General features: G+C 38.1%; 1 protein-coding gene across 1 annotated transcript; it reads right to left on the reverse strand.

Annotated features, from left to right (window-relative positions):
- Nucleotides 1–824: 824 nt before the first annotated feature.
- On the reverse strand, nt 825–2,424 carry LOC135594095 (probable polyol transporter 6). Its single transcript, XM_065084513.1, has 2 exons — nt 2,358–2,424; nt 825–2,263 (listed from the first exon to the last, which is right to left on the reverse strand). The coding sequence occupies exons 1-2, from the start codon at nt 2,365–2,367 to the stop codon at nt 825–827; spliced, it is 1,449 nt and encodes a 482-aa protein (XP_064940585.1). The 5' UTR covers nt 2,368–2,424.
- Nucleotides 2,425–22,992: the final 20,568 nt, after the last annotated feature.

Genomic DNA, 22,992 nt, shown 5'->3' on the forward strand with positions numbered 1-22,992 from the left:
AGGTTTGCAAAAGTATGAAAAAAAAAATGATGAAATATTTTTAACAATTACTGACTGGTAAAGGTCTTGTGCTATATGTACGTACCATCTAATTTATCATAGGATTTTGATGACCTCGGATACAATCTATTCTATATTTTATTAGTGACTTGCATGACTATGACAAAAATTATAATTCCTTTTGCACCTCAATGTTTTGTTCGTTTATATGATTGCACGTTTTAGAACCCTCTTCACATCACGAGAGAACTCCACGCTATCCACGAGAGAAAAAGAACTACTTTTTATTTTATGTTTCTTATTTGTTGCATGTGTTTCATACTGACCATTAGTGGTAAGAGGGATATGTGATCTCTGACATCAGACATTATATTGACTGAGATATGTTTTCAGTGACTGAAGGCATTAAGATTATTTGATGGTGAGTAGGAATTTATAATAATAATAATGATAATAATAATAATAATATTCTGACCCGTATCTGTTGTCAGGTTCTGACGACAAACTGGTTGTGTCACATATAATCTCTGTAGTCATGTTCTTGAATTATTCTGCACACACAACCAATTAGCATGCCAACAAATTTTGACCTTCATCTCCATCAAGTCAAAACTAAAATGAACACATGATCGGGAAGGGCCAACCAAGGAGAAACACAGAGGTGACACAGGCAACAAACATCAAAGGCTTCCTTGTGCATTTTCTACATTTAGATGAAACATAACAATCAAGCCGCTAATTAACCCAACTGATTTGTCTTCAAACCACTCATCTCGGTAATAAGAAAAAATTAACTCAGAATATATATATATATATACTCTCTATTATGCACGACCTAATCCTTTAGACTGATCATTTTTTGGCAGAGGTGCATCTCCCATGCCAGCTTCCGCTCTCATCTCAACAGCTGCCCTGACTTCTGCCCTCTCACTCCACCCCGTGCAGAAGACCTCCTCCATCTCCTCCAGAGACCTGCCTTTCGTCTCAGGGCAGCAGCAGAAGCAGAAGATCCAAGCCAGGATCGCCATGCCTGCATACAAGAAGAAGGCCCCTCCTATGGTGATGGCCTTGTACAGCGATATGAAGGTCATGGAGATTACTCCGTTCATCAGCCTGTTCACCGCCACCCCCAAGCTTGCCCCCTGCGCCATCAACCTTAGCGGAAAGATCTCCGAGCTGTAGACCCATGTCACCACCCCCAGGCCGCTGGAGAAGAAAGCCACGAACATGAACACGGAGGCGATGACCACGGCGATGGCCCAAGCCGACCGCTCCTCGCTGTGCTCTACCATGGTCAGCCCGAACCCCATGCCCGAGAGGAACACCAGCATCCCCGCCAAGCTTGTCAGCAGCAGCGGTCGCCTCCCTACCTTGGTAATGAAGATGAAGACGGTCTTGGTCACCCCCACTCCCATGGTGACAAACAGGAGCTTGCCCCTGCCGCTAATCCCCGCCTTCCTGAAGATGAGCGGGCTGTAGAGCACCACCGCCTCGATCCCCGTCGCGTGGTCGAAGAAGTGGATCCCGACGGCGGCGATCAGGATGCGCCTCACCGGGAGTGTCGGCCGGAGCAGCAGGTCCTTCCACACGCCCTTCCCGCGGTGCTCGCTGCTGGTGTGGACGACATCATCGGTGCAGCCGCCGTCGATCCCCGCGGCCGCCTTGATGTCCCGCAGCCGCAACTCCGCCTCCTCCCTCGTATTCGACACCCGTACCAGCACGTCCTTGGCGTCCTTGATGCGGCCGTGCATGACCAGCCACCGCGGCGACTCCGGCATGGCCAGGATGGCGATAGCCAGCACGACGGACGGCACGGCCGCGATGCCCAGCATCAAGCGCCATCCGTACATCAGCGGCATCTTCGAGAGGCTGTAGTTGGAGACGTAACCGAGCAAGATGCCGAAGCTGATGCAGATCTCCGGGAGGGAGGTGATGAAGCCCCGGGTGGAGGGCGAGGCGATCTCCGCGGAGTACACCGGGGCGACCATCAGTGCGTAGCCGACTCCGACGCCCGCGATGCACCGCCCGGAGAACAGCATCGCGTAGTCGAGTCCCAACCCCATCAAGATCGAGCCGAGAAGGAAGATGAGGGAGGCCAAGACGATGGTGTAGCGCCGTCCGATCGAGTCCGAGACCCGCCCGGCGGTCAACGACCCGACCAACGCGCATATGTTCATTATTCCGGCGAGCATCTGCACCTCACCGTCCTTGATCTTGAGGTCTTCCTCCATGAAGAGCATGGCGCCGCTCATGACCCCGGTGTCTACACAGGCACTCGGTCATCAGCGCATGCACGCATGAATGCGCGTAGCGTTGAACCACACGAAAACCATCAAAGGGAAGGATGAAGAGACTACCGTAGCCCATCAGGATGGAGATGATGGAAGCTATGATGGCACAAGCACAGGCGAAGTTGTTCTTCCTTTCCCTCGCTTCTCTTGCCAACCCAGTGATCTCTACATGTCCCTCCATCTCCGCTACACAGATCTTATACGCAGAACAGAACAAACACAGGTATGCTGTTGATGAAGAGGTATGTATGTCTCTGTTGTCTCGTGTGGGTCATCTCTCGATTCACACAGTCGAAGAGAAACGGTGAGAGAGGCATCATCCATGGCGGGGTGTTGTTCTTAAGGACGTGAGTGAGCTAAGGAGTGAGGCAGAGAGCCACAAGACATCCGATCTCTCCGCAAGATTCGAAAACTTAGGGAGCTCCTGAGAAATCCCAGCCGCTACAAATAAATACAATTAGTGCGGCTCTCCCCGTTGATTGGTCGTTATCCACTGTGTCCAAATTCCAACCCCACCGTTCAAAAAAGAGGTTTCCCTTGTGATGAAGTCATGTGACCAAACGATCAACCATTCGAGTAAATGGCCTTGGCCTTGACTTTTACAAGTTTCTGAAAATTCATTGAATATAAACAAACAAACAAACAAAAAAAGGAAATATCATATTTCGCCTTCCCGCCCGATTCTACTATTAGAAGATGCTTATCGCCTGAAAAATTTAGATCTGATATGAATAATAGATCATATAAACGGTCATCTCTCGATCGTTGGGCTCAAATGATTAACCCCAACTATCCCATATAAAACCACTGTATTCATTGGACAAAATGATCATTGTATAATTAAAAATTGAAAAAAGATATATTTGCCCCTTCCAACATCCACATAGCAGTTAGTTTTGAAGGTATTTAAAAATAAATAAATAAAAACCCTATAAATATCCCTCAAATCTCTTATTCTTCCCCCACGGATTGGATTAAGTATTCATTGAACTTTTAATGCTCTTAAGCTTTCTCTTAAACTCTTAAACTATTTTCTTGATCCGATGGCAAATGGAATCCACCTCTTTGCTACTAAGGAGGTTTTCGAAAATCCGATCATGGTAATTCAAAAAAAGCTAACATATCAACATCGATACCGATACAACGACGAAACTGAAGTTAAATATAGTTCAAGAAGGCTCACAACGTACATTCTCTTTCCATGTCATATATGATTAATGTGGTCGAAATTTCAAATCCAAAAGAGGAGGATATTGAACATTCTAAAAAGCATATTAAGAAGAAACATTCAACACAAATAGATATGGATAGGAGTCAATCGTAAATTTTTAGCTATCCTACTTCTCCCGCTTTTTATTTTTCTATTAAAAAAATCATGAAGCATTATCTCGATTAATTACCGTTGAATATTTATCTTTTAATTTTAGTAAAAAAGTTAGTTAGATTTGTTGATTATTGTCAAGAGACTTTAAATCCTGTCGCACAAGAAGCTTTCTGTACCACTCTTACTCGCACATTACATAATCTTTATAAAATTAAAAAAAGATTTATAAAAAATTTTTTAGCTTTGGAGTTATCATTATATAGAAGTTACTTATTATTAGATAGACCGTGATCGGACGATACAAAATGCATTATTCCTTTTAGAGTTTTGGATGAATGACATACAACTAATAATATTTATAGAAACATAAAAATAATTTTAGAAAATATTATTTAATATTTTTTCTATTAATTTTGATAATGCATTGGCAAATACTACTTCTATTCTCAAATTACAAACAATTTGTCAAGCTACTTTTAGTGGCATCTTTGTTCACGTTAGATGTGTATATAGTATTTTGAATTTATGTATACAAGATGGACATAGATCTCTTGAAACTTTTCTCTCCTATTAAGCAAGCTATTTCATGTTTTGGGACCATCCACAAGTAATGAAAGAATAGAAAGTTAAATAACAAAATATTCAAAAGATTTTCTAAAGATGTTCCTACCTTATAAAAGTTTACACATGAATTACTTAAATATTCTTTTAGATGTAAAAATTATCATACACTTTTATTATAAGTAATATTAGGCAAGTTAGTTTATGTCCATAACATTGGAATGCGTGTGAAAGAACTTAAAAATTTTAAAAAATTTTAATAATGCAACATATACTGTATCAATTATCCTACTAAACATTTTTTTTAGTTGTTTGTATTAATATTATTGGTGCATAGAAGAATATGAAAATTATAATGATTTAAGTATGACAATAATGGCTGTAAAATTAAAAAGGAGATTATCCTAGAAAATATATATATTTTTGGATATTTTCATATGGTAACACCCTTTTTCATTATTCCAAAATAGTCACTCATATTTTAAAAATATCCCTCCAAAAGTTGTCATCTGATTTTTCTTTTTTTTATAAGCATATTAGTGACCAGTCCATAGTATGGATCAGTCCATATGGATAGACCAGTCAGTTTGGTGTAATGGGAGTGGTTCAGTGAAAAACACTGTTTAGGATTTAGCTTCTCTAATTTATCTCTTTTGTTACAAAAACACCTATCAAACTCTCCTCTCTTTGCTCTCTAGTTCCGAGCTCTAATAGGGTATCTTCCCTCGAAGAAATCGCGGTGCTTTCCGATCTTTCATATATTGTATTTTCTCACATATAGTGTTATGGGTTTTTACCCCATCCAATCCATTACATTATTAGAGATGTAAGTATAATCAAGATATGTCATTAATTTCATCAAGTTATATTTGTTTAAAGATTGTTGAGAAGATGTATATGTTGAATAATTTAGCCTTTACAGTGTTTTTCTGTTTAGTTTACAGTGATTTCTGAAATAAGAACACTGTAAATTAAAAAATACTATAAGAGATAAATCATTCATTCATTTATTTTGTAAGTATTTTTATATAATAACAATAGTAAGGCATACTTATCGTCATTTATTTCATAGCTTTTAATGTATAAACCAGAATGAATGTAAGTATAGTTACAGTGTTTTTATGAATATCAATGAAAATACTGTAAACACTTCTTTAAAATACTTTAAAGATCTCTTAGAAATTATATATATATATATATATATATATATATGGATTTTATGAATATCCTAGTGTAATTTTTTGGATTTTATTTATGAAGAAAAATGAATGCTTCATTATGTTTTAATGTTAATTTTATAGTGTTTTTAGATTAACATTCAAAACACAATATATTCTTCATAAAAACACAATATGTTCTTCATAAAAATACTTTGATGTAAATAATATCCTTTTGTAATTGTTTAGATGTTATGTACAGTGATGAACTGAAGAATCACATAAATGAAACATTTATAGTGTTTTTATGTTGGTGTTATGGTGTTCAATAATAACAAATCAAAACACTATAACGATATAGTTGAATCCATTTTTTGGAATCTATGATTCAAATGATGGTCTAGTGCAATTTTATTTATATATATATATATATATATATATATATATATATATATATATATATATATATATATATATATATATATATATATATATATATATATATATATATATATATATATATATATATATATACAAACGGTACTTTAATTACTCAGCATTATGGAAATATTATCTTTATAGTATTTTATGTTATCTTTCAAAGTTTTAAAAATACCAACGAAAACACTGTAAACATTAAAAACACTATAATGTTTTCTTTTAGTGATTTAATACAAACCAAAACACTGTAAACACTTCATAAAACTGTGTAATGATTTTTTTTTTAATCGCTTTTATGGAATCCATGATGCAAATGATATTCTAGTATAATTGTGTGTATGGAATATAGTGTAATAAATGGACAAATTATAGAAATATTTTTATGATATCTTTATAGTGTTTTATATATACGAATGAAAACACTAGAAACACTTCATAAAAATAATATCTTTTGTTCCAATTTTTTGGACTCCATAATGTAAATTGTATCCTAGTGCAATTGTATATATATTAGGTACTATAATTACTTGAAGCTTAACAAAAATATTATCTTTATAGTGTTTTTATTTTATTTTTATAATGCTTTAAAAATATGAACGAAAATACAGTAAACACATCATAAAAACACTATAACGTTATCTTTTAATCGCCATTACGGAATCCATAATGCAAATAATATCCTAGTACAATTGGATATATGCTAGGTATTGTAATTAGTAGAAGAATTACGAAAATATTTCATTTATAATGTTTTTATATTAGTTTACAGTGTTTTAAAAATACAAATAAAAATACTGTAAGCACGTCACAAAAACACTATAACATTATCTTTTTATCGCTTTAATGGAATCAATAATACAAATGATGTCCAAGTATAATTATATATACTGTAATTACAAGAAGAATTATCAAAATATTTTCTTTATAGTGTTTTAGAAATACAAACCAAAACATTCTACTTCATAAAAACACTGTGACGTTATTTTATTGTCAACAACTTTAAGTCGTGACCTCGGGGTCAACACGGCTGGGTTCGGGTCCGAATGATTGGGGATCTTCCTGAGCGACCCTTGAGACTGTTAAGGTGGTCGACTGCGGTGGTCCGATCGCCACGGGATAACCGTTTCCTCTGGAAGGGAACTCCTCGCCTAGGCACGCGGTGGGAGGTGCTCTGTCTTCGTCCCTGCACACAGGTCGGGTCGAGAGGCTCGACCCGACCCCTCCGACGATCAAGTCAGTGGATAGTTTTAGGGGGGTTTTACCATTTGTTTTTCTCCTCCTCTTTCTAAGCGCGAGGGTTTTTATAGGGAAGGTTACCGTTGCCTGATGTGCCCGCTCGTAGGGAGCAAGATCGTACTCCTGGTAACGTCTGACACCGGTGTTGGCGTGGCGTGAAGGACCGGGCTCACGTAGGATGTTAATGTGCCTCGGTCGGCGTTTCGGTCTATTTTGGCTAGGCGCTATCAGGTCAACCGAGGCGCGAGGCGTCATCCAGGTGCAACTGACGTTAACCCGCGTCCCATCGCCATTATTGCCCTCATCATATTCTCCCCCCCCCCAAGGAAGCTATGCATCGGTTGTTGTAAGAGGGATCTGAGGCATGGCTTCAGCTTTAAGAAATTGTCCCTACTGGTCGGTAGCTGATCTGTTACCAGGGGTGTAGGAATCGTGGAGTTTAGCAATAGAGGGGGGCCGGTTGTGCAGCGGTGGTCTCAGGCAACATGCAACCGAGGAGCACGACTTAGTCGGGCAGGCCGAGCAGAGGTGGTCTCGGACAACTTGCACCCGAGGAGCACTACTCAAGCGGGCAAGCCGCGCAGAGGTGGTCTCGGGCAACATGCAGCCGAGGAGCACGACTTAGGCGGGCAGGCTACGCAGAGGTGATCTCGAGCAGCGTTCAATCGAGGAGCACCACTCAGGCAGGCAGGCCACGCAGAGGTGGTCTCGAGCAGCATGCAACCGAGGAGCAGGACTCAGGCGAGCAGGCCGTGCAGAGGTGGTCTCGGGCAACATGCAGCCGAGGAGCAGGACTCAAGCAAGCAGGCCGCGCAGAGGTGTGTTAGGATCAAGAGCACTAAGAGGGGGGGGGGGGGGTTGAATTAGTGCAGCGGAAAACTTTCGACGATTAAAAAGGTGTTCGTACGATAAAAGCGATTTCGATAGAAAAGCCGATTCGTAAATCTCTTTAACTTGTAATCAAGCGAGATGTAGTTAAAGGAAATCTATGAAGGCAGTTTGCAGTTATGATGAAAGTTAAAATGTAAGCGCAAACTGAAATATGATGTTCGTACGATAAAACTGATTTACGTCTAAACGTCGATTCGGAAAATACTGAACTTTAAAACACGATCGTATTGAGGAGGTTTGCAATAAGGATAAGATGCTCAAAGTAAATGCAAACCGAGATTTAGAGTGGTTCGGTCAATCTTGACCTACATCCACTTTTGGCTTCCTCCACCGATGAGGTCACCGACGTCTACTAGAGGCCTTCCTTCAATAGGCGAAGGCCAACCACCCTTTTACAGTTTCACTCCTTTTGATGGGCTTAGGAGACAACCCTTACAGAATTTTCTCTCTCTCTTTAAAGATCAGAACTTGGAAGAAAAGAGGGAGAAGAACTTTTGGCCTTTACAACAATTTTGAGCTCTAAAAATCACAGAATAAGATCAGGATTTCGGTGTGTTTTTGGTGCTCTTTCAGTGCTGAAAGGGTGGGGTATTTATAGGCCCCAACCCAGTTTGAATTTCGAGCTCAAAACTGTCAATTCCCGGATTTTCGAGATCTGGCGGTTGCACCTCCTGACTAAGGCGGTTGCACCTCCTGCCAGAGCTCGAAGACTGAGCTCAGGCGGTGCCACCGCCTGACTGAGGCGGTTGCACCTCCTGCTAGAGCTTGAAGACCGAGCTCAGGCGGTGCTACCGCCTGACTGAGGCGATTCAACCGCCTGGCAGAAATCAGGGTCTGAATGGGTTGATCCATTCGGCCCAATTTGGGTTTTTCAGGGGCCCAATTGCCCCAAGATTAAGTTAATGGGATCACCTCTCATTTCCAACTTAATCATTATGCTAACTATGATATTTCCTAAGACATTTACTGCAACTTGCTCCGGTGCGTCAATCGCTTCTTCCGGCGAGCTTTCGGCGAACTTCCGTCGATCATCCGATGAACCCTCGGTGATGCTCCTACGGACTTCCGGCAAACTCCTGGACTTGCGATGATCCACTTGGCGAGTTTCGACGAGCTTCTTTAGCAAGCTCATGGACTTCTCGGATTTGTTCCCGTAGAACCTCCGACGACTGTCCGAACTTCCGTCGAACTCTCAAACTCCCAACGTGATCATTGTCTTGATTCCGGCGCAACTCCTACTGTATATCTTACTTTCATCGTAGTTAATCCTGCACACTTATCTCAACATATAGATGTTGAATCTCGGATTTTGATGATATAATCAATTGGTGGGTTAATTGATCTAATCGATATTATTAAGTTAAGTGTGCAAGATTAACTACGATAACCAGAAAACATAAAGCAAGGATATCGGAGTCGAGCTCGATGGACGTTTAAGAGACCGAAAAATCATCGGAGATGCTGCCGGAACCAACCGAGAAGAAATCGGGAACGTGTCAGAAGTTCGCCGAAGAAATCGTCGGAGGCTCGCGGAGATCACCGAGAAGGCTCGGCTACTCGTTAAAGTCATCATAAAGATTGGGAGCTTGCAGGGAGTCCGTCGGAAGAAGTTCGTCGGAAAGCTCGCCGGAACAAGACTCGACGTTCGCGGTTAAAAAACTTGCTTAGGATGTTTTTTTTGTGTTATGTAGTTCACCTGTAATTAGGATTAGGATTAAGAGATAATCCTATATCCTGGTTATGGGCCAACTGGGCCCAAAGTCAAATTTTGGTTTGGGCTAAAATTAAGCCAAACCAATGAATCGGAAAGCCAGGCGGTGGCACCGCCTGGCTGGGCGGTGACACCTCCTTGGCTGGGCGGTTGCACCGTCCAGCACCCGAGCGCTGGGCGGTGGCACCGCCTGGCTGGGCGGTGGAACCTCCAGCACAGGGAACCCTAAGAGAATTCAAATTTTGGAGCCCAAAATTTGAATCCTCTTGAGGCCTATAAATACCCCTCAAATCTCAACTGAGGTTACAACTTTTGAGAAGCATTTTGATTGAGAGAAAAGTCTTAGAAAGTCTTAGCAAGTCTTGTTTTCAATTTGCTAGAGAGTTCTCCTCCTCCTTTCTTATTGAAAATTTGTAAGAGGTTGAGCTGCTTGTAAAAGGTTGTAAGAGGGGTGTTTACCCTTCCATTTCAAGAGACTTGCTAGTGGAAGGTGGGAGCCTCATCGAAGAGGGGCCTCGCAAGTGGAGTAGGTCATTTGACCGAACCACTCTAAAAATCGACGTAATCTCTGGTTTGCTTTTTATTATTGTCATTTACATTACTGCAAATCTTCTTACTGCTTTAGTTCCTTATTACTCTTGCTGCGCAACTTCAAGAATACGCCTTCAAGTTAAATTTCTCAAGTTTCGTTCTTAACGTACGAAAGATTTTGTTAAAATCGAAGTTTTAATCCGCTGCACTAATTCACCCCTCCCCTTTTAGTGCCGCTCCGATCCTAACAAGTGGTATCAGAGCAAGGTTATCTCTCATATTTGGTTTAATACCCAAGAGAGATGGCTTACTCCGGCATGCAAGAGGGCCATTCTATTGCACGACCACCTTTGTTTAATGGGTCGGATTACACATATTGGAAGACTCGCATGAGAATCTTCCTCATTTCTATGGACTTTGAGCTTTGGTTTATTGTCGAGAATGGATTTCAAAAATCTTCTCTTCCGATGAGCTAATGGGATGAATCGGAGAAGAAGGTTTTTGCTTTAAATGCAAAGGCTATGAATGCCTTGTTTTGTGCACTAGACAAAAACGAATTTAATCGTGTTTCAATGTGTGATTCGGCTTTTGATATTTGGAGAACTCTTGAGGTCACTCATGAAAGCACTAGCCGAGTGAAAGAGTCCAAAATCAACATCCTTGTGCACTCTTACGAACTTTTCCGAATGAAACCAAGTGAGTCCATCGGAGACATGTACACCCGGTTTACGGATGTCATCAATGGACTCAAAGCTCTTGGTAAAGATTTTACTAACTTTGAACTAGTAACTAAAATCTTAAGATCCCTCCCTAAAAGTTGGGATCCAAAAGTTACGGCCATTCAAGAGGCCAAAGACCTTAAAGCATTCCCTCTTGAAGAACTCATTGGGTCTCTAATGACCTACGAAATGACATGTCAAGCTCATGATGAGCTCGAGAACCCCCTTCCAAAGAACAGGAAGGATATGGCACTCAAATCACAAGAAGACCACTTGAAAGGAACATCAAGTGATGAGGACAGTGACAATGACATTGCACTTTTGACTCAAAAATTTAAAAAATATTTAAGAAAGAACAGATTTAAAAATAATACAAAAAATAAATTTGAACAAAAGAAGGACCAAGTGATTTGCTATGAATGCAAAAAACCGGGACACTATAAGAACGATTGTCCTCAAGCCAAAAAGAGAACATCAAAGAAGAAGGCATTCAAGGCAACGTGGGATGATTCAAGCGCATCCGAAGAAGAGGAGTCCAACACCGAGCAAGTTGCTCATTACGCGCTAATGGCGTTAGGAGAAGAGGTATGTGATTTATTTAATGAAGACTTATCTTTTGAAGAACTATCTATCGCTTTTCATGAATTATTTGATGAATGTAGAACTGTTAGCAAGAAGTTAAGTATCTTAAAGAAAGAGCATGCTTTGCTACAAGATAAGTTTGATAGTCTTCAAACTCCTCCATGCTCTAAGTGTGAGCACTTAGAAGCAATAAAAAATGAAAATTTGCTTCTTAAGGAAACCTTAAACAAGTTTAAGGTTGGTAGCAAAGGATTAGATATGATCCTTGCACACAAGGGTCACATCACAAATAGAAATGGAATTGGATTTGTAAAAGGATTACATCAAAATCCTACCACTTTCATAAAATGACCTACATTACATGTTTCCTCTTATATGAAATGCAACTTTTGTTGCAAATCCGGACATATTGCCTACAAATGCCCATTTAGGAAAATTAGTTCACAAAAATTAATATGGGTTCCTAAAGGAACTATAAAGAATTCAATCATAAATAACAAAGTTAGTGGGTCAATTTTTGAGGCACCCAAAATCAAATGGGTACCTAAAAATCATCCTCTTTTGTAGACAAACCCACAAGCTAGGAGCAAGAGATGGTATCTCGATAGTGGATGCTCAAGACATATGACTGGAGATCCATCTCATTTCTTTATGCTCACTAGCAAAGAAGAAGGGTACGTTACCTTCGGAGACAACAACAAGGGCAAAATCATTGGCAAAGGAACTATTGGTAACAAATTTAATTTTTCCATTGATGATGTCTTACTAGTTGATGGATTGAAACATAATCTCTTGAGTATTAGTCAACTATGCGATAAAGGTTACATCGTTAGATTTGAATCAAATATGTGCATTATTGAAAAACCAAATCATAACATGACTATGATTGCTTTAAAACAAAATAATGTCTATACCATCAATCTTGATGAACTAAGTAATGAAATGTGCTTCTCCGCCGTAAATGATGATGCTTGGCTTTGGCATAGGAGATTAGGCCATGCAAGCATGAAAACAATATCTAAGATCTCATCTCAAGAATTAGTACGAGGAATTCCAAATATAAAGTTTATTAAGGACAAAGTATGCGATGCATGTCAACTAGGCAAACAAATAAAAACAAGCTTCAAACCAAAAAATCAAATTAGCACTACTAGACCATTACAATTGATCCATTTGGACTTATTTGGACCAATTGATACAACAAGTCTAGGTGGAAGCAAATATGCTTTTGTGATTGTGGATGACTACTCTAGATACACTTGGACCTATTTCTTAGCTCACAAAAGTTATTGCTTCAAGTGTTTCTCTAAATTTTGTAAACTCACTCAAAACGAAAAAGGCTTCATGATTTCATCAATTCGGAGTGATCACGGTGGTGAATTCTAAAACCGTGACTTTCAAAATTTTTGCGAAAGTAATGGGTACAATCACAACTTCTCAACTCCAAGAAATCCTCAACAAAATGGAGTAGTTGAAAGGAAAAATAGAAACCTACAAGAAATGGCAAGAACTATGTTGAATGAACATAGTTTACCTAAGTACTTTTGGGCCGAAGCCGTAAATACGGCTTGCTACATCATGAATAGAGTCCTAATAAGACCATCCTTATCCAAAACTCCCTATGAATTATGGAATAACAAAAAACCAAACATCTCCTATTTTAAAGTTTTTGGTTGTAAATGCTTTATTTTAAATGAAAGGGATGCTTTAGGAAAATTTGATGCTAAATCCGATGAAGGTATCTTTCTTGGTTACTCTTCCGTTTCTAAAGCTTTTCGGGTTTTTAATAAAAGAACTTTAGTAATTGAAGAGTCTATTCATGTAGTTTTTAATGAAATTTCCGATTTAAAGAAAAATGATTTTGATGATGATCTTGGTTTTGATAATTTAAATTTAAATGAACCCTCTCCTCAAAATAGCCATTTGAATGCATCTTCTTCCGAAATTTCTTTACCAAAAGAATGGAAGTATGTAGATGCTCATCCAAAAGAGCAAATTATAGGAGATACATTAAAAGGGGTTCAAACTCGTTCTTCTTTCAAAAATTTCTGTGCTAACGCCGCTTTCCTTTCTCAAATTGAACCTAAATGCATTGACGAAGCCTTAAAAGATGATTTTTGGATCATTGCAATGCAAGAAGAATTGAACCAATTTGAGAGGAATGAGGTATGGAAGCTTGTTCCTAGACTAAGTGACCACTTAGTCATAGGTACTAAGTGGGTCTTTAGAAACAAGCAAGACGAAAATGGTATTGTGGTTAGAAACAAGGCTAGATTAGTGGCCAAAGGTTTCAACCAAGAAGAAGGTATCGATTACGAAGAAACCTTCGCTCCCGTGGCTCGATTAGAAGCCATAAGGATGCTCCTTGCCTATGCTAGTAGTAATAATTTTAAACTATTTCAAATGGATGTTAAAAGTGCTTTCTTGAATGGTTTTATTTCCGAAGAAGTATTTGTCGAACAACCTCCCAGATTTGAAAATTCTCTTCTTCCTAATCATGTATTCAAATTGACTAAAGCTCTCTATGGCTTAAAACAAGCTCCTAGAGCTTGGTATGAAAGGCTTAGTTCCTTTCTTATTTTAAATAATTTTACCAAAGGCAAGGTTGATACTACATTGTTTATTAAACATTTTGAAAATAATTTTCTTATTGTGCAAATTTATGTTGACGATATTGTGTTTGGCTCTTCGGATGAATCACTATGTGAATCATTTGCCAAATGTATGAGTCTTGAATTTGAAATGAGTTTAATGGGTGAATTAACTTTCTTTTTGGGATTACAAATCAAACAACTTAGTGATGGTATATTTCTTAACCAATCCAAATATACATTAGAATTGTTAAAACGATTTAACATGGATAATTCAAAAGCAATAAACACCCCTATGAGTACTGCGACTAAGTTAGATATGGATGAAAATGGTGAAAGTTTCGATCAAAAAACATATAGGGGAATGATAGGTAGTCTACTCTACCTCACTGCGACTAGACCGGATATTATGTTTAGTGTAGGACTTTGCGCTAGGTTTCAATCTAATCCTAAATTATCTCATCTTAAGAGTGTTAAAAGAATATTTAGATATCTTAAAGGAACTCCAAATTTAGGATTGTGGTATCCAAAATCTGAAAAATTCGATCTAATAGCTTATGCAGATGCCGATTTTGGCGGATGCAGGATAGATAGAAAAAGTACATCCGGAACATGCCAATTTTTAGGACATGCACTTGTTTCTTGGACTTCCAAGAAACAAAATTCAGTCGCACTATCTACGGCGGAAGCCGAATACATTGCTGCAAGTGCATGTTGTGCACAAGTAATTTGGATGAAAAATACATTAGAAGACTATGGAATTCACCTTGAAAATATTCCCATAAAATGCGATAATACTAGTGCTATATGCCTTACTAAAAATCCAATTCAGCACTCTAGAACTAAGCACATCGACGTTAGGCATCATTTCATACGTAATCATGTTCTTAACAATGATGTTGTTCTAGAATTCATTGACACAAAGCATCAATTAGCAGATATATTTACAAAAGCCTTGAATGAAGACCAATTTGAATTCATACGAAGGGAATTAGGCATGCTAAATTATCCCTAAAATGAACTTCACAAAAAGGACTCGTTCTTTTCCCTTCGTTTATGAATTTGAATTCTTCCTTCTTCTTCAATTCAAAATGATCCATTAAAGTATAAATTATGATCTTGAGGGAAGAAGCTAAACAAAAGGAAGGAAGAAAATTTTTTTTCTTTCTTTCTTTCCTCCGCGTGATGCCAGCGGTGGCACCGCCAAATCCGGCGGTTGCACTGACTGACGCTCGGGCGCCAGGCGGTGACACCGACCAGTTTGGCGGTGACACCGACCGAGTCACCCTTTTAACCCGAGGGGTTAGGGCCGGCGGTGACACCGCCCCCAACCCGAAGAAAGACCTCTCAAAACTCTCTCCCATTCCCTCTAACCCTCATTCTAATTCTTAGAAACATTGGAGAAGGATTCTTGGTGGTCCAAGCTTTCCATCTCTCAACATAATCTCCATGAGGTAACACTTGAAATCCCTCTTTTCTTTTCTCTTTCTCTTGCTTATTTTTCACAATTTCATCATCATGTTGTCTAGAAAATGGCTCCTAAGAGATCAAAAGGAATAAGGATTGAAGGAGATTCATATAACCATGACCTTTTTAGATCAAAAGAGGTAGCCCTTAGCTTTCTAAAATTTGAAACACGATGTGTCCATAAGGGAAAATACGTTGATTTGGATGAACTAGAGGACTTAGAACCCATTAGGTGGTTTGCATACCTAGAAGCTCTACCTCTACTACAAATAGATGAACCAATCTATCCACGGTTAGTGAGATTGTTCTATGCCAACCTATATGAAGACAATGATAGCCTAAGCACTTATATTCTAGGAACACCCATTAGAATATTTGACAGCACCATTTGTGAGCTAATTGGCATAACTGAAAAAGATAGGGGATGCTATTTTAAAGGTAAATGGGACGTCAAAAAAATAGGAGCAACCTATTCCGAAGCCGTGAAAACAATTTTTGCAAATCCAAACCTTGACTTCCTACCCAAGAGCTATTAACACTTAATGCCTTTCAACTCTAAAATTCTTCATCACATTATCACAAGCATCATATTCCCCAAACAATTTTATCTTGACGAAGTAAGTCAAATAGAGATAGGAACCATGTATTGGATTATGACCGGTCAGCATAATTATTTTGGGTACTTGATTCGCCAACACATGCAGGAAATTATGACTAAAGATACTACATTGTTATATGGGAGGTTAATCACTAGAATTCTTCATGCCTATGACATTTGCATTCCACCCGATGAAGAATCTATTCAAAATGATCGATATAACATAATAAACAAAAACCTGCTGAAAAAACTTAGGTGCACTTTTAGCAATGGCATATGGGTTAGGCAGCCTAGAAGGACGGATCCAATTCCTACACCAATAGAACAACCCGAAACACCAATTCTTATGGGAAATGAATCTCCTCCTCCTAGTCCCTTTGGTGCAGCACCTTCAGCTCCTGTTTCCTCCACTGAAGATATCATTATGGCGGAGCTATCTCAGATCAAATCACAGCAAGAACAAATTCAGAATCAACAAGTTGAAATTTTGAAGACACTACGACAGATGAATGAAAAAATAGATATCATGTATCAGCACTGTGGATTACCTCCTAAGGATTAAATTGATGTATCTTTTTATTCTGTTCTGTTTGCTTTTAAAAACAAGTTCATGTTTGTCATCGATTGTACGATAATTGATCTTTCCTTTAGATAACTACTGTCTTAATCTGCATAGATGATGATGTCTTTTGGATAAACTATTTCTGGCAAATTTGAATGATGAACTTTGATAAATGCTAAACCTTTTTCTATGATCATCAATTAGCTGGCTTGTCCCTTTTTGTTGATGACAAAGGGGGAGAAGTGATGACTTACACCAGAACGATAGCATGACTAATATGAATTACAAAAACTTGTGTGATATGAATGTCTTATATGACTTGCAAATCCTTGAAAATATCACAAGATTGATATCATGAAATTTATATTGAAAATGTTTATCTTCTGTGTGATATGAATGTCTTATATGACTTGCAAATCCTTGAAAATATCACAAGATTAATATCATGAAATTTATATTGAAAATCTTTATCTTCTGTCGTAGCAAAATTCGTCCCGTATCATTTAACTTATGATTTTCATCGAAGTTTCGTACTTACTATTGTTTAATGAGGATAACGATAAAGTTCTACAATTAGAACTTATCGGGTTATGCTTGAATCCAATGGGATAGAATTCAAGTGTTTTTTATCTTCTCATAATATGGCATATAGATAGGGGGAGTTATGTTTAACTCCGTCATCAATTGATTGTCATCATCAAAAAGGGGGAGATTGTTGAATCTCGGATTTTGATGATATAATCAATTGGTGGGTTAATTGATCTAATCCATATTATTGAGTTAAGTGTGCAGGATTAACTACGATAACCAGAAAACATAAAGCAAGGATATCGGAGTCGAGCTCGATGGACGTTTAAGAGACCGAAGAATCATCGGAGATGCTGTCGGAACCAACCGAGAAGAAATCGGGAACGTGTCAGAAGTTCGCCGAAGAAATCGTTGGAGGCTCGCGGAGATCACCGAGAAGGCTCGGCTACTCGTTAAAGTCATCACAAAGATTGGGAGCTTGCAGGGAGTCCGTCGGAAGAAGTTCGTCGGAAAGCTCGCCGGAACAAGACTCGACATTCGCGGTTAAAAAACTTGCTTAGGATGTTTTTTTTGTGTTATGTAGTTCACCTGTAATTAGGATTAGGATTAAGAGATAATCCTATATCCTGGTTAGGGGCCAACTGGGCCCAAAGTCAAATTTTGGTTTGGGCTAAAATTAAGCCAAACCAATGAATCGGAAAGCCAGGCGGTGGCACCGCCTGGCTGGGCGGTGACACCTCCTTGGCTGGGCGGTGGCACCGCCTGGCTGGGCGGTGGAACCTCCAGCACAGGGAACCCTAAGAGAATTCAAATTTTGGAGCCCAAAATTTGAATCCTCTTGAGGCCTATAAATACCCCTCAAATCTCAACTGAGGTTACAACTTTTGAGAAGCATTTTGATTGAGAGAAAAGTCTTAGAAAGTCTTAGCAAGTCTTGTTTTCAATTTGCTAGAGAGTTCTCCTCCTCCTTTCTTATTGAAAATTTGTAAGAGGTTGAGCTGCTTGTAAAAGGTTGTAAGAGGGGTGTTTACCCTTCCATTTCAAGAGACTTGCTAGTGGAAGGTGGGAGCCTCATCGAAGAGGGGCCTCGCAAGTGGAGTAGGTCATTTGACCGAACCACTCTAAAAATCGGCGTAATCTCTGGTTTGCTTTTTATTATTGTCATTTACATTACTGCAAATCTTCTTACTGCTTTAGTTCCTTATTACTCTTGCTGTGCAACTTCAAGAATACGCCTTCAAGTTAAATTTCTCAAGTTTCGTTCTTAACGTACGAAAGATTTTGTTAAAATCGAAGTTTTAATCCGCTGCACTAATTCACCCCCCCCTTTTAGTGCCGCTCCGATCCTAACAATAGATTAGATAACAAATGACAATTGACTTCATCATCAAAATCCGAGATTCAACAATCTCTCCCTTTTTGATGATGATAATCAATTGATAATGGAGTTAACCTTAACTCCCCCTTTCTTGAGATAAGTCATTCTTGAATTCAAAACCTTTGAATTCAAGAGACATATTGATAAGTTAAAATCATTTAAACTTATCAATACTCCCATCATGATTCCCATCATGATGTTTCTCTCTGAAGATGATGTCAAGACTTGACATTCATTTTCAAATTTTACATTACAAGTTTGAATGATGGTAATAGTAGCAATTCATCATATTGTAAGATGTCAACATGTAAAACTGCGAAGTAAGATTTTGATATCATTACATGATGCACACATTTCAAATGTTTTAGCAATTATTGCATTTCATCACATGGTAAGATATCAATACGTAAAATTACGATGCAAGTTTTTTGTTTGATATCTTGACATGATACAAACAAGGCATAGCATAGCATTAATACTCATATATTTCTCCCCCTTTGTCATCAACAAAAAGTGTGGTAATTGTGATACCAGGAGAATAATATAAGCAAATTTTGAGCATAAGTGTGATAATTGTTCATGCCTTTACTAGGTTCATGTTATTTTTCAATAGTGAGTGATAGGAAATCAATTATACAAGCATATAAAGGAAAGCATGATATGTAGATCGCTTTGAGTACTTCTTCCTTTTTATTTGTTATAATCTTTTTGCATGAAGGAGGAAGGCTATTTGTGAGTTTATTTTGAGTGAAGTTAAAATGGATGAGAGATTAAATCATGCTTCATTTTTACAAGGATCAAGATATGTATGTGAAACAAATCTTTGCAAGTAAAAACACTATCATCCATATTTCAAGATGGAATTTATAAGCAGGAATCATTTCATCAAATCCATTTCAGAAAAATATTTTTCATATAATAAGTGTATGAGAAAATCCGATTGTTAGGATACCAATTGTTAAGCGAATCCGAAAATGAAATTAACACTTTCATGCAGTCGGCAAAGACTATGCTATAGATTTTCAAATACAATCATGAAGACAAAACATGCTTATTGTTATGAAAATTTTTATATTCAACACATAATTTTCAATATGTTATTTAGGCATGTAATGGCAATCAAGTGATTTGATCATTCAATAAAGTCTGAAAAATAATTTTAACTAGTTTATGTATTCGGATACATCATCATTCCTAATTCTCTTCTTATGAAATCAAATTGTTCTTCACTTAGAGGTTTTATAAAAATATCAGCTAGTTGATGTTTAATATTATGACAATATAATAACATGATGCATCAACTGCATTGGTATATCATTTTCTCAAATCATATTTATCATGGAAACCAAGGCACAAGGTTTTCAAGGTGGTTATAAAAACATTTAGTTTCAATGTAAAATCCGACAGTGAGTAACGAGATTAAACAATGAGTGATGTTTGTAACTCTGCTCACAAATAAATACATTAGGTAACCATATCAAAGATCAAGGCACAGGGCATTGTGATCATGGTGAGTAACATAAAGAGTTTACAATACACATATAAGCTCATTCAGGAGGTGGAAAATTAAAATGCCTAAATAAAGAGTCAAATTGTCAATGAATTTGCTGTAGCTCAGATAGGATTTGATCTTATCGATGTTCAAGTCGTTCTTGTCTTTGTTCAAATCGGTCCATCCGAATCCCAATATCTTCGACAGATGATGCAGGAGCTTGCTCAAATGAATGTGTTTCCTCAAAGGGACAGATCGGAGGAGATTGAGTACCCCTAAAGACTGGTGTTTCCGGTTCTGGTTCAGGTTGAGGGGGATCGGTTCTTCTAGGCATTCTCACCCAGTTATCGTTTCTATAAACACATCTCAATTGGTGAAGTAGATTTTTATTTATTATGCTAAACCTATCTACTTTTATTACTTCTTCGTTGGATGGTATTGGAATATCGTAGGCTTTCAGTATTCTAGTTATTATACCACCATATGGAAGCATCATGTCTTTCTTAGATAGTTCTAACATATTTTGTTGGATAAGATAACCAAGACAGATGTCATGTCCTTTCATGATCCAATACATAGTTCCTAATTCTATTTGGCTTACTTCATCATGATGGTATTGTTTAGGGAGAATGGTGCTAGTTAGGATATGATGAAGTACCTTAGTATTTAGTGGTAATAGATATTCATAACTTTTAGGAACAATCGCTAAATTGGGATTGGCGAAAATTGTTCCTAAGGCTTCAACATATGTTGTCCCAACAGTTTCATCATCCCATAATCCTCTAAAGTAAAGTCCTCTATTTTTTATGGGAATGCCTATCATGTCGCAAATGAGTTTATCCGTAATGGAGATGTGTTGTCCTAAGAGATAGGTAGACATTCTTTCTTCTTTATCTACTTGTACATTGTTGTAAAACAATCTAACAAGTCTTGGATAGATGGGTTCATTAATTTATAAAATAGGGAGTAGATCTAGGTTTGCAAACCATTGGATTGTCTCTAAGTCTCTTAGTTCATCTAAATCTACATGTTTTCCCTTATTGACACTTCTAAATTCGAAAGAGGAAAACTTTTCAGCATGATATTTTGAATCGAAAAGGGTAAGATCAAAGTCTTCCACTAATCTCCTCTTCCCTTTGTCCCTTGATGATCTTCTAGACCTCATAACTACTGTTGTTTAGGAGGATAGTAATGAGCAAGAGTAAATGAATCAAAAACAGAATTTAAGGGCTTCTTAGAGAATACCTTAGTGAGATCTTCAAGAGAAGGAGAGATTGTTGATCTTTTGCTTCGAAATGAGGAGTATTTGGGATGCTATGAGGGGAGAAATGGAGGTGGAGAAGCTTTGGAAGAGTAAAGAGGGGAAGGGAGTGAGTTGGGGTCGGTTCCACCGCCGGCCCTAGCTCGGGTTAAAAGGGGGCAGGATTGCGGGCGGTTGCACCGCTGGCTGGGGCGGTGCAACTACTTGCAATACGTGATAGCAGGAGGTACTACCTCCAGCTGGGGTGGTGCAACCGCTGCAGGCAGTGAGCATGGTTCTGACTGCTGTGTGGTCTGATTTGAATGTTTTTGACTTTGAGATGAATTTTTATTTGTGGATCAATCAACTTTACTTACGTAATTACGTAAGAATTTTCATTTTAAGATAAGAACTTTTGCACGATCAAGATAGATCTTTTGACGTATATACTCTTAATGTCGTACATATGTTTATGACAGATTGTTCAAGTTGGTAAGCCTTGCAAGTTCATGACAAACTTAGTTAGTTCATGATATAGTTGGATTCGAAAGTTATGAACGGATGAAATCGATGGGTTCGAAAATCCAAAGGATATGTGAAGGGAGAATCATGGGTTTCCAATTCTGAGGGATCAAATGGGATTGTATCCATATCGCATTTGTAATTTTAATTTTCTAATCCTCTTTTTATTATTTAGGCTAGAGAGCATCACGTGTTCTTTTTGGATCTCGGGTCATGAATATCGAGAATCCAAAGAGCAAGATATTATTTCTTGCTCCTAGCTTATGATGTTTTACGTCTTTACAAGAAAGGATGATTTTTAGGTACCCATTTGCTTTTGGGTGCCTCAAAAATAGATCTACATTGTTTATCATGTTGCATAGAATTTATCATAGTTCCTTTATGAACCCAAATTAATTTGTTCGGACTAATTTTCTTGAATGGACAATAATGCGTTTTGTGTCCAAGTTTGCAACAAAAGTTGCATTTGCTTTGGTGTCGAACATATAAGATGGGGCCTTTTATGAAGGTGGTTGGATTTTGGTGAGGACTTCTCACAAATCCGATTCCACTTCTTTTGGGAACATGACTCTTGTTTACAAGGATTATGTTCAAAGACTTGCTACCAACCTCGAATTTCTTCAAGGTGTATTTAAGTAGCAAGTTTTCCTTTTGGAGAGTTTCTAGATCATGGCATTTTATACATGAACCTAAACTATCATGATATTCAGTTTTGAACTTATCAAAATTACAAGTAAGATTATCATGCTCCTTTTTTAGCAATTTGTATTTTCTACTAATAATCTTGCATTCATCAAATAAGTCATGGAAGACATTTAATAATTCGTCAAATGATAAATATGCATCTATTAAATTCGTTACCTCCTCCCCGATGGCCATTAAGGCGTAATGAGCAACTTGCTCGGTGTTGGACTCCTCTTCTTCGGACGCGCTCAAGTCATCCCACGTTGCTTTGAGCGCCTTCTTCTTTGATGTTCTATTTTTGACTTGAGGACAATCACTCTTGTAGTGTCCCGGCTTTTTGCACTCATAGCAAATAACTTGGTCCTTCTTGGGTTCAAATTTATTTTTTGTTTCATTCTTAAACTTGTTTCTTTTAATGAATTTTTAAAATTTTCTTGTTAGAAGTGCCAAGTCATCGTCACAGTCCTCATCACTTGAGTTTTCTCT

Source organism: Musa acuminata, chromosome BXJ1-9, assembly GCF_036884655.1.
Source record: "Musa acuminata AAA Group cultivar baxijiao chromosome BXJ1-9, Cavendish_Baxijiao_AAA, whole genome shotgun sequence".
NCBI classification, from domain to species: domain Eukaryota; kingdom Viridiplantae; phylum Streptophyta; class Magnoliopsida; order Zingiberales; family Musaceae; genus Musa; species Musa acuminata.